Source organism: Panthera pardus, unplaced genomic scaffold, assembly GCF_024362965.1.
Source record: "Panthera pardus isolate Hobbes unplaced genomic scaffold, ASM2436296v1 HiC_scaffold_1, whole genome shotgun sequence".
Taxonomy (NCBI): Eukaryota; Metazoa; Chordata; class Mammalia; order Carnivora; family Felidae; genus Panthera; species Panthera pardus.
In genome coordinates this window covers 76,660,965-76,673,146 of record NW_026526654.1, presented here as the reverse complement: position 1 = coordinate 76,673,146, position 12,182 = coordinate 76,660,965, and the positions used below count along the sequence as shown (strand labels likewise).

Genomic DNA, 12,182 nt, shown 5'->3' with positions numbered 1-12,182 from the left:
CCCACAAATAAGGCTTAAAATAATAAGAACCATGAGTATCTTTACTTTGATCATTTCTCTAAAAGCAGAGACCATCTCACTGAAAAAGTTCTCCTCGTCAGTTCCACGTGAATAACAGCATCTAATAACTTTGTACTGTTTTCATCATCCATTTTGGAAAATATTGAAATGGCTTTTGCTTAATAATGAGATGGAATCTGTTTATAATAAGCCTTTTGTATTTGGACTTTCCAAATACTTGTCTATAAGCAATGTCAAAGTCGGCATGTTTGTTCTTTATGATCCACAGCAATTCCGTCACACAAGAGCTCTTCTGTTTGAGGAAATGCTGGGGGATGAGGGCGATGGTGTTGTGGTCCTGGGATGGGGGGGGGCTCACCTGCGCCTTCCCCCTCCCTGTGCACGGGCCCTTTCACCCCCAGCTACATCCATCAATTGTGATGTGACAGTGACAGAATATTCCCAAGATTTTGAATGATTGTTGGGGTGTGTGACATCTGTCCCTGGCAGTGAAATGTCCCTGGCAGGAAAATATGCTTTTTCCCCCTGATGCAGGTTTCTCAATTCAAAACCCCCTGCATAATACTTTCTTTTCTTTTCTCTGTTTTAAATCGGGAAATAATGCTTTCAGAGGCCCTAAACAATATCCCCTAATAGTTCTGTTCCACACCTTATTCAAATGATCTGGGGAGATTGTCACGAAAAAAAAATTTTTTTAACTTTCTAAATCAGATGCAAACTTTTGAAAACCTTATTTCCTAATAGAAAATATATTATATACATAAAGAATAGTTTTATACATGTTTTTCAATTCCCTGCAAGAGAAGTAGATTGCTTTTTACTTTTTTCTGTAGCATATAAGGGAAAAGTTTAGAAAATTCTTTACTTTATGCAAATTTTATTAAGCATATAATTTCAGGATTTTTCATTTGACCAGTCTCTCGCAAGACAAAATAATCACTTAGAAAAATTAAGGGTAGGGTCACCTGGGTGGCTCAGTCGGTCGAACTTCTCGTTCTTGATTTCAGCTCAGGTCATGATCCCAGGGTCATGGGGTCGAACTCCACTTCAGACTCCACACTAAGTGTAGAGTCTGCTTAGGACTCTCTCTCTCTCCCTCTCTCTGCCCCTTCTTCCCCACTCGCACACATGCATGTGCGCTCTCTCCAAGTAAATAACCTTTAAAAAGAAAAGAAAAATTAAGGGTGATATTACACAGAAAGTGTTACTTCTCATTTTACCAAGGAACTCAGGGCCTCTTTGAAGCATAATTTTATAAATATGTTTCAGACAAATCTGGGACTGCTGGCAAATATAAATCGACGCTTTGCCAATATTGAAACACATTATAGCAATGTACATAAACTTAGAATAAGATGACACGCTCTCTGGGGCTACCATCCCCCTCCTCCCATACTCCATCAAAGAGATGCCTCAAAAGCAAAATGGAAACTGATGGATCTGAGAAAGCTCACATGAAACTGAGCAGTTCCTGGAGAGACAGAAGATGGGTAGGTCTGAAGGAGGAGGTCTTGGCAAACCAGAGGGAAGAGCGTTGTGTGTCTTGCAGGGTAAGGTGTCTTAGTTACGCTCTTTCCTCCCAGAATTTTCCCAGACCCATTGTTGCCTTCCCTCTGGTCGCAGTGGGGCATAGAATTGGACAACCAGTGTGGCTTCTCAGTGCCACGGGCCACATCAGTGCCAAACAAGGGGCTTTCAGGAGGCAGGCATGATTCCCAGGCCTTGAACATTCACTTCCCCCATCCTGCCCCCTCCACAATGAAGGCCAGGCATGGCAGCCCAGGAGACAACCCTCAGAGCAGTGTCAACCCCAAAACACAGGGTGGCTCTCTAAGAGACAAGAATTGGGTGCAAGGGGCGCGGGGCACGCCATCCAGAATAGGATTTACAGAGAAAAACAGGCCAGTATGCAAGGAACTCAAGCACCATTTAAAAGAAGATCACAGGGGCACCTGGGTGGTTCAGTGGGTTGAGCATCCGACTTCGGCCCAGGTCATGATCTCACGGTTTGTGGGTTCGAGCCCCACGTCGGGCTCTGTGCTCAGAGCCTGGAGCCTGCTTCAGATTCTGTGTCTCCCTCTCTCTCTGCCCCTCCCTCACTCATGCTATGTCTCTCTCTGCCTCTTAAAAGTGAATAAACATTTAAAAAATGTTTTAGTAAAAAATAAAATAAAAAATCACAAACTCAATAACCGGGTGAGGCAGAATGAACAGAAGAGAAAAATAAACAGAACTTTTAAGATACAACTTTTAAAATAAACAGTCTAAAAGAGAGGACCAAACTTACTAGTAATGTTCTATATTTCTTAAGCTAGGAGGTGACTACAAATGAATGTATTTCATTCTTTTAATTTCATGCATGTGCTATAAATATTTATATGTAATTGATTTCTTTGAATTATTTATTTCTAAAAACAAAGGAAGATCAGGACACTTTGTGGGAGCTACCAACTTGAAAAGAATTTGTGACCCTGGAAAAAAAAATTAATTAATCTACAGAAGTGTTCATCAAACTTGACTGTTACACTGATCCTTTTTAAAGAGAACAAAATTGTTATTAACGCCAAAAAACAAAAACAAAATGAAACGAAAATAACCTCTGGCTTTGAGAAATGTGTTCTAGGACCCCACAAACGAGTCTGAGAAACATTGACTTAATCAGTTCATCTTAAGTTTTAAGACATATGTAAATTTTAAATTGCCACAGCATAGATGTTAGACAGCAAAAAAGAGATTTCGTCTTTATAACTGATGAAAAAATATTTTTAGAGTATCAGTGTGCCTGGGTGACTCAGTCGGTTAAGCATCTGACTCTAGATTTTGGCTCAGGTCATGATCTCACATTCCCTGGGTTCAAGCCTCGTGTTGGGCTCCACACTGACAGTGCAGAGCCTGCTCAGGATTCTCTCTCTCCTTCTCTCTCTCAGAATAAATAAATAAATTTTAAATAAATAAACATATGTGTGTGTGTGTGTGTGTGTATCATCAAATTATAAACCTGAAATTTAAAATTTTTCATAGAACTTTATACTCCCAAGAAAATATCCACAGACCTCAGGGTACAGGGACCCTAGTTTGAGAAATACCAAGAATTCTGGAAGAGTTGCAGTTACACGACCGAGTTCCAACATGCCTTTTCAAGGAGAAAAAGTAATGGTCAATAATACTGATAGCTTAAGATGAAATATACATAAAGAGTATAAAAAATAATAATAATATAATAAACTCTTTGCTAAGATGATACTGTAGAATAAACTAAACAACACAGCCAGCTAAACCAATGTCAGACAATAGGAGTCAGCTAGAACTGTTTAAAAATTAGGACAGAAATGGGCAACATAACACATTAATAAGTGTGATGTTAATGAAAAATGGAAATACCGGGGTGTTACAAGGCATTGATAAATATTTGTTGAATCTGATTCAGTGGTTCAAGTCCAAATTGTATTGTTACTAAGTATTTCGCATCCTGCTTTCTGATCGCCCCACCTTCAGCAGAATTTCACTTCGGTGAATCTTTTAGGCCTTCACATATGCCCAAGGCGACCAGCACTGGCTTTCTTTTCCCATCCACCAAACAGAACCACTCAGAGCCCTACCCATTCACCTTCCACAGTGCCTCTGTGACTTTCTGTTGTTTCCTTTTCCTTCACATGTCTGCACCCAAGCCTGTAGAGACCCCTCATTTCTGTCCCAAACTGGCTTCTCCAATCGGTTTGCCCCCATACGACAATGTTGGGCATAATGCCCTCTCAACTTTGCTGACCCTTCTCACACAGTCTTTGTGCAGGTTACTCACCAGATAGTCTGATATTCTCTTCCCAAGGAGATCTTTTGATCCCTTTTGTACTCTGCGAACACAATCTGTTCTTCTCCACACTTGGCATTGTCGAGTGCCTCCACTGGAAAGCCTGGGAAAGGCCAGGGTTGTTTGATGAGTTGTCAAGAGTTTCAGGGTATGCCTTATGCCTCCTCTTTATACTCCCAGCTCCTAGTCTCCTTAGAGAATGCCTTTCACTTAAAAGTCATCCATTTAATGTTTGTGAAAGCACTTAGCAGTGAAAATGCTTATGGCACGTAATGCAGTTGGACTTTTAGCTAGGTTTGACTTTATTAAGTCAAGTGGAAACTTAAGATGATCATCTCTTTTTTTTTTTTTTCTTTACTACTTACCTCTCACCTCAGAATCAAAGCGTGTCAACCTGTTTTGCTGGAGATTTTAGGGAAAATTTTTAAATGCGTAAAGGCATGGGTTTCAAAATTAGACAGCTTCAACACTTACTAGCTGTATGAACTTGTGCAGATTGAATAACCTTGCAGAGCCTTAGGTTTCTAGCCATAAAATAAGTATAATAAGTGTACCTACTTCCTATGAATATTGCCATCACCAAATGAGATAATGCATATAAATACCTTGGCAGCCTTGGTGTGTTTCCTAACAATAGGAAGAAAAGAATAGCTGTCACCACTGTCATAATGTTGTAAGCCCATCACATTTGTTAACTTATTTAGGCATCTGAACAACCCATGTAGTAGTTTTACAGAAGTAGTAGGTTACAGATGAGGAAACAGTAGAGAGGTTAAGCAACCAGCTCATGGTTACACAGCTAGTAAATGCCCATAATAGATGTTCATGGTTATTATTGTAAATGCTTGACGTAGTGGTGTAGCTCTTCGTTTCTGCCATTGGTCTGTAGTAACCCACTGCTGCTGTTTCCTTGCAGGTGACTATCCTGCCCCAAGAGCTGTCCTCACAGGCCATGACCATGAAGTTGTCTGTGTTTCTGTCTGTGCAGAACTTGGACTTGTTATCAGTGGTGCTAAAGGTCAGAAGGCATTTCTTTTGTTTTAAGTCTTTAAAAACTACTACTTTCTCAAGTTAACCATGATTTATGATTTATTTCCTTTAGGAAATAGACATTGCCCTGTATAGACAATGTAATCCCTAGGTTCATTGCAACTATTTTGTTTTATTATTACTTACTAGTACTAATATCAAATATATATGAAATTTTATGTAGTATTTTGTGGTCACCAGCACTCTAGCCAGAACCCTGGTAAATTCAACTGCAACACATCCCTATGATGCAGCCATTAAAAATAACCTATAAAAGATGGGGGAAGATATTCATGATGCCATGGGGGCCCTGAGGGAAGTCAGGTTGCTTATCAGACATGGCCCTGGACCCCCCTCCCTCCAGAAGCCCCTTCCTTCATCAGGCCCGGGACTGTGTTGAGGTCGATGGGAAAGGAAACATGATTACTTGGAGTTTTTGACTTTTGGTGAAAGAAGCGTTGTTTCAAGAAAAGTTAGGAAACCTGGATTCTAATTCTGGATCAGACACCAATTCACTGTGAGAGGCTCTGGGGCAGGAAGGAGCCTAACGCTCAGGAAAAACTTCAAGAAAACCAGAGGGGCCGAGTAGATGCTGTCTCAGCGGAGTTAGAGAGAAGGCTGGCAGGCCGGGGACCAGTGGCACAAGAACTTGCGATGTTCCTCTTATTTTGAGTGTAGTGGGAACTCACTGGAGATTTTTAAGCAAGGTTGATCGTATTTGGTTTTCAGGAGCTTATCCTGGCTGCTTTGTGGAGAATAGATGTAATGTCTGAAGGTAGCGACAGTGTTTTTCACTTTTGTATGTAAGAGTAAATAACCCTATGGACACATAGGATATTTTCAATAAATGTCTTTTTAACTAAAAAATAAGTAACGATAAGTGTAATATTATCCTATCCTGTAAAGTGAAAGGAAAAAAAAAAGGAAAAGGAAAATACAGACACATGGTAGGTATAGAAGAAAACATTAATTTTGTATAGGTGATGGGTGATATTAGAGATGATTGCTGTTTTCTTTTTCTTTCTAATTTTCTGTCTTTTCTATCATGCACATCTATTTAGTAAAAATTTAGGTATAGCTTTACAATGCCACTTGTTTAATAAAATTCCCACCTACTGGAGTCAGTTGAAAAATATAATTCATTAGCTGTCTTTATGAGTTTTTTTTTTTTTTTTGATTGGGAGACAGGTAATACCAAGCTATATTAACCAGTTATTTTTATGAACTTGACTAGTGAAATTTTTATCTTATCAACACAATTTCTACCAGGAGGAAGGAAAAAAAAATTGGAGCAAAATAAGTCAGCCCCCTACTATTTTTATTCTCTCACTTCACTATTCACATTTAAAGACAAAAAGTGTTTTTACACTCTGAATCACTTGTTTTACAGTCTGAATCACTTGATTAATTATCTTAACTTTGCCTTTTACATTTAATGTATGAATTGTAGAAAAGGTGAAACTCATTACGATAGGAATGTATTTATGTGGTATAATGTTAAAGTTTTGATGAAACTAAAGAAAATTAGCAGTTGTGTGGATAATTCTAAACTTTGAAGAAACATTTCTAAAATCGCATTAAGAGAAAACTTTGGGACATACAGTGTTTTAATCTCACATTATCTATGGACTGTATCCTTTTTTAAGAATATTATCTCACGTAGAAAAAGACCAAGTATTTCCCTAGATGAAAAGTTGAGAAGGTCAGCTCAGAAGACACAGCTCCCTGTGTTTGTTCTGTTTAAATATAACATCAGTGCCTGGCTCCCGCCAGCGTACCTCTTTTCTTTTCTGCCTCCTTCCACAAATCTGAGTGTATATACCCAGGTAGGGTCAGTGTGTTTGTAAGAACCCATAGGTGACTAGTCATTATGAGTGACTCTGGCCGTTGATATCCTCCTTCTGCAGAGGGTCCTTGCCTTGTCCACACCATCACTGGAGATTTGTTGCGAGCCCTTGAAGGACCAGAGAACTGCTTGTTCCCGCGCTTGATTTCCGTCTCTAGTGAAGGCCACTGTATCATATACTATGAACGAGGACGATTCAGCAATTTCAGCATTAATGGGAAACTTTTGGCTCAGATGGAGATCAATGATTCAACACGGGTAGGTCTGCACGTTCGGTGCTAAACAGGGACTGAAGCCATCAGATTGAAGATCGACTATCTCACATTAAGTGATCCATAATACAGTTTCTCTGGTATCCAGATAAAGAAATGTGTGGTGGTTTTAAAAGCAGGTAGATTCATGTAGATTGATGCTTTGAACAAACCCAAAGTTCATTTAGTCCCAAGTAGGTAACTCTGTGAATTTGATTTTAGAGATGACAGCTTTTGTTTGATGAGGGTCAGACCCTTAAGGAGATTTTTCTTCAGCTCTTTTGTAAGCAGTGCTACACCCCCTGACATTAAAAGTGAGTTTATTGTCAAAGAATCTTATCTTCAGAACCCTAGACCAAAAGTACATGTACCAGATTGCCCTTCGCTCATAAGTGAATTGTAATTATTGGTTTATCATTATTAAAAGCTGTTTTGAAATGATGCCTCTGCCATTTGTTCTGAAAGTCTTGACATTGTTGATATTCAGACTTAACAGAACATCATGTTACTTAATTCTCAAGTTCTTCCCGGATTAGATTGATAATATTCTCTTTGGGACGTCTGTTATTTTGTAACCTTAATTGGTTTTAATAAGATCCTTTGTTTATGTAAGAACTCTGATGAATTCCACATTGGAAATTTTGTAGACTGCACTTGAGAAAACTTGGACAAATGGCTAAAAGTAGAAAATAATTATGAGGGAACTGAATTGAGTGCTTTTCAGTAATGACCATTGACCATCTGGGAAAATCTGAGAGAAATGGCTGCTTTTCTGCCTTTTCTGAAGGCCATTCTCCTGAGTAGCGATGGCCAGAACCTGGTGACCGGAGGGGACAATGGTGTGGTGGAGGTCTGGCAGGCCTGTGACTTCAAGCAGCTGTACATTTACCCTGGATGTGATGCTGGCATTAGAGCAATGGACTTATCCCATGACCAGAGGTGAGCCACATGAAGGAGAAATGTAATCACTTGACAACTGTCCTTGAAAGTCCTGTACCTTCTACCAAGGGTGAAATGTGCTGTGAATAAGTCTCCAGCATCCAGATGGAAGAAAGGCTAGCACAGAAAAGGGTGAATTGAGGAGGGTAGTAAATGCTCTAGGAAAGGATTCCTGTAAGATGAAAACAGAGGAAGAGAATAAGGCAGGGGGAAGAAAGGAAGGAATGGGTCAGAGGGAGACCAGGCACATCAGACACTGCCCAAAACAGGACTGTTCCCACTAACGTCCCTGCTCGAAGATCCTCACTTAGTCTCAGGGTCCACAGGCTTCCCTTCTGGAAAGCAGAGACACGTGTGTTTCAGCAGAGGCGCGTTTCAGCTCGAGTCATACTTGTAGCTAGCAGTTCCCAGCAGAATGCTCAGTGTAGACCAGAGCTGGCCTGTTTTAAAAAGATACAAAACAGGGCACCTGTCAGTTAGGCGTCCGACTCTTCATTTCTGCTCATGAATTCACACTGAGCACAGAGTCTGCTCGGGAATCTCTCTCCCCCTCTCTCTGCCCTCCCCTGTTCATGAACTTGGGTGCTCTCTCTCTCAAAATAAATAAACATTTAAAAAAGAATAACAGGGGCACCTGGGTGGCTCAATCAGTTAAGTATCTGACTCCGGCTCAGGTCATGATCTCACAGCTCATGAGTTGGAGCCCTGCATCGGGCTCTGTGCTGACAGCTCAGAGCCTGGAACCTGCTTCAGGTTCTGTGTCTCCCTCTCTCTCTGCCCCTCCCCCGCTCGCACTCTGTCTCTGTCTCTCTCAAGAATAAATAAACATTAAAAAAAAAAAAGAATTGGTATGGGAATTAATTAATTTGATTTTCCATGGTTCCTCAGTTGGCAACGGGATTTTACTGTTTCCTAAAATTCACCTTGGGGTTTATTATAAAGTGAAAAGAATATTTGGAATATCGTACATTTAAAAATTTTTAAACTCGATAATCTTAATGTGGTATGTAATTTCTCTCTTATTTTTGCTGTATATTTAACAGAAATAAGAAAAGCTTACTAGCCAAAATTTTCAACCATCTGTGTATTCTTTATAAAATATTGTTTTCAAAATGTTATAAATATTAAAGCATATATAACAAGTTTAACAAAGCATCACACAATCTAGTAAAATGGTACTGACGTCATCAGGAAAAACAACGCAATTTGATTCAGTTTGGGGGAGGGATATTTGATGTGCAGAAAGCAAAATTAAGCAGGCGATCATTAGAGTATTCCAAAATGCTGTCGTCCATACTCATGAGTAAATGGGAATGCTTTATTGTGTACTTATGTGTACATACATGAGTGTTTCTAAAGTTTTTGAAATAAGGTACTTGAAATTGTGTTAAGTAGTTTAAGTGTTCTCCCCGGCGTCCTTAGTCGCTCATGTATTCGTGTAGCAAACATCTGCTACTACCGTCATCGACTGAGCACTACCAGATAATCATAATTGTATATGAGGGAAGCGGGGACAACCCAACAGAAGAGGGAAGGGATCAACTTTTCCTGAGGGTGAGGGGGCAGGAAAGGCTTTATTCAGGGGGCACCGGGAGAGGGGGTAGATGGGAGCACTGCAAGGTCACAGTAGTGCCAGGGGGCTCCAAAGAGGAGCGAAGAAAGATACTAACAAAGTTTCTATTTCTATTTTAATTTCATCCCTAATTTCAATTCTGTTTGCCTTTTATAATGTCCCTGGAAAGTGAGAACAGCAACACGTGCATGTAAGCCACGTACACACATTGAAGATGCACACCCAGAGCGTTTATCTGATGAACTGTCCGATCAAAAGCTAAGCAGTTCAGGTCTGGCAGTTCAGGTGTGAGCAGGAGAGATTCAGCTTCTCTCAGGAGAACCAAGAATAGGTTGTAACCCTCTCTCAGTGAACACAAAACCAAGACTTGGTGAACTTAGAGACCATGATACCATCTACTGCAAAGCAGCAACCACATCAGTGATTTCATATCGCTCTTAACCACCATCTCTGCTTTTCCAGGACTCTGATCACTGGCATGGCTTCTGGTAGCATCGTAGCTTTTAATATAGATTTTAACCGGTGGCATTATGAGCATCAGAACAGATACTGAAGACAAGTGAAGAACCAAAAGCCAAGTTAAAGCTGAGAGCACAAGTGCTGCATGGAAAGGCAATATCTCTGGTGGGAAAAAACTCGTCTACATCGACCTCCGTTTGTACATTCCATCACACCCAGCAATAGCTGTACATTGTAGTCAGCAGCCATTTTACTTTGTGTGTTTTTTCACGACTGAACACCAGCTGCTACCAAGCAAGCTTATATCATGTAAATTATATGAATTAGGAGATGTTTTGGTAATTATTTCATATATTGTTGTTTATTGAGAAAAGGTAGTAGGACGCTTCACAAGAGACTTTTGACAATTCTGAGGAACCTTGTGTCCAGTTGTTACAAAGTTTAAGCTTTGAACCTAACCTGCATCCCATTTCCAGCCTCTTTTCAAGCTGAGAAAAAAAAAAAAAAACACGTTTGATACTTTGTACATCAGATGCATCTTATTTAAAGGGATACTTTTGTAAAAGTAAAACCTTGTATAAAGAACAAAACGTTTCTTAATTTTATTGTGGAGTTACAACTTGCATGTTCTTTAATCCTGATGTCTCGATGGAACAGGTGCATTCAGACTATGAAACAGAAAGATCCGTCCAAGGACACAGCTTGTACGAAAGGGTTGAATTTGGGCTCAAACAGTAATTTTTGACATTTTCACCAAAATATGGTTTGCACTTTTTAATCTAAATTCATCCCTTCTAAGTGAAATTTGCTCATAAAGCATTCGGATACTAAGCCATTATTTGCCATTTTTGCTACTTTAGACACAGAAAATTCAGCCCTACCCTTCATAATTTGAAGACACAGCAGAAAGGGGGCTTAGGGATGAGGTCTCGGTTTTTCTTGTATAAATAGAAGTCACGCCCATTAGTTCCATAGTAATGACTTCCCAACTCCTGGACATCTCTTCCAGACTCATCCTGCTGGCTTAGTGTGTGTACATTAGGGGAGGAGAATCTGATGCTAACTATTTTTGGATTTTTTTTTCTCTTTGGTTCTCGAATAGCTTAGTTTCTTTAATAACAAGCCAGACTTTATTATAACAATAACTGAGGCTATTCTTTTAGGTTCTTGTGAAATTCTCACCTAAAGCCACATTCTTAGCCTAAGGCACTTCATCTTTTATGATATAAGATGATGGGTGTCAAATGATTTTCCATACATTGTACTGATCAAGTTATACACCCAGGGGTATATACACTTTATTCATGTTTCTTCTTTGTATATTTGGTGACTGTATCGTCATAGATGTACATATTGTGTCGGTAGGGCTATGAGGCATGTTACAGGAATGTGATTTTCTCAGAATTTACACTCACTTGCAGTCATTTATTTAAAAAGATAAAACAAGATAATGGGTTCTTTGTATTGGCACTTTGCACCAGAAACATATCATTATTTATTGATGTGATTACTTATTTGTCATCCACCTTGTATTAGTAAGTTTTAGCACTGAATTCCTTCTTCATTGTTGTTTGTATTTATGAGATTCTGAAATTCTGGGGAATCAGCGTAATGATTAAGTTATTCATCACCAGGCTGTAAGCAATATCTTGAGTTTGTAGCTTAGAATTGGGAGGATACTGAACATCTGGGAGACAAGTTCATTTCATCTTGAGATCATGGTGAAATATTTTGGATATATAAATTCCTTAAGCTATTGTAACCATGTTTTATTGCAAAGATGTAAAATATGCCAGATGTGTGTGAGTTGGAAATCAAAAAAAAGAAAAATAAAATATGCAAAGAATTCACCGATTGTTTCGCATTTCATTGGACACTTCACCAACACGCATTCATTATTTTGTCATACAAGTTTAAGAAATCAACATCACCTCATATAAAGGCCCGTGGCATCTAAAAACATGAAATAGGGTCCTAATGAGGTTCCGTAATTTGCTGATACACGAGCTGCTCTGCTTGACCATCTGGCAGGGATTTGGGGCAACGGTGACCAGAGGGAAACGGCCCTGTTGTTTTCTCCCACATAATCCACTTTTTGGGTTAGTCTGTGTTTTATTTAAAAGGAACTAGACGCAGGTGATGGTGAAGAATATAACTGCTCATCACATGAATGTTATCGAATAAGGCTGTTTTTGTTTGAACCGTGTGTTCTAGAATTTATCATGTCATGCCTGCATGCCACAGGCAGGGGACGAG

At 39.5% G+C, this 12,182-nt stretch overlaps 1 protein-coding gene across 9 annotated transcripts in view; it reads left to right on the top strand.

Moving 5' to 3' along the window:
- Positions 1-11,776, top strand: part of NBEA (neurobeachin) — a 678,493-nt gene extending 666,717 nt beyond the window's left edge. For all 9 annotated transcript variants that reach the window (XM_053900309.1, XM_053900303.1, XM_053900292.1 and 6 more), the window contains 4 exons: positions 4,746-4,847; positions 6,766-6,962; positions 7,743-7,894; positions 9,930-11,776. In XM_053900309.1, coding sequence (XP_053756284.1) covers positions 4,746-4,847; positions 6,766-6,962; positions 7,743-7,894; positions 9,930-10,020 — 542 coding nt within the window. In that variant the 3' untranslated portion in view covers positions 10,021-11,776. The remainder of the gene's footprint in view (positions 1-4,745; positions 4,848-6,765; positions 6,963-7,742; positions 7,895-9,929) is intronic.
- Positions 11,777-12,182: the final 406 nt, after the last annotated feature.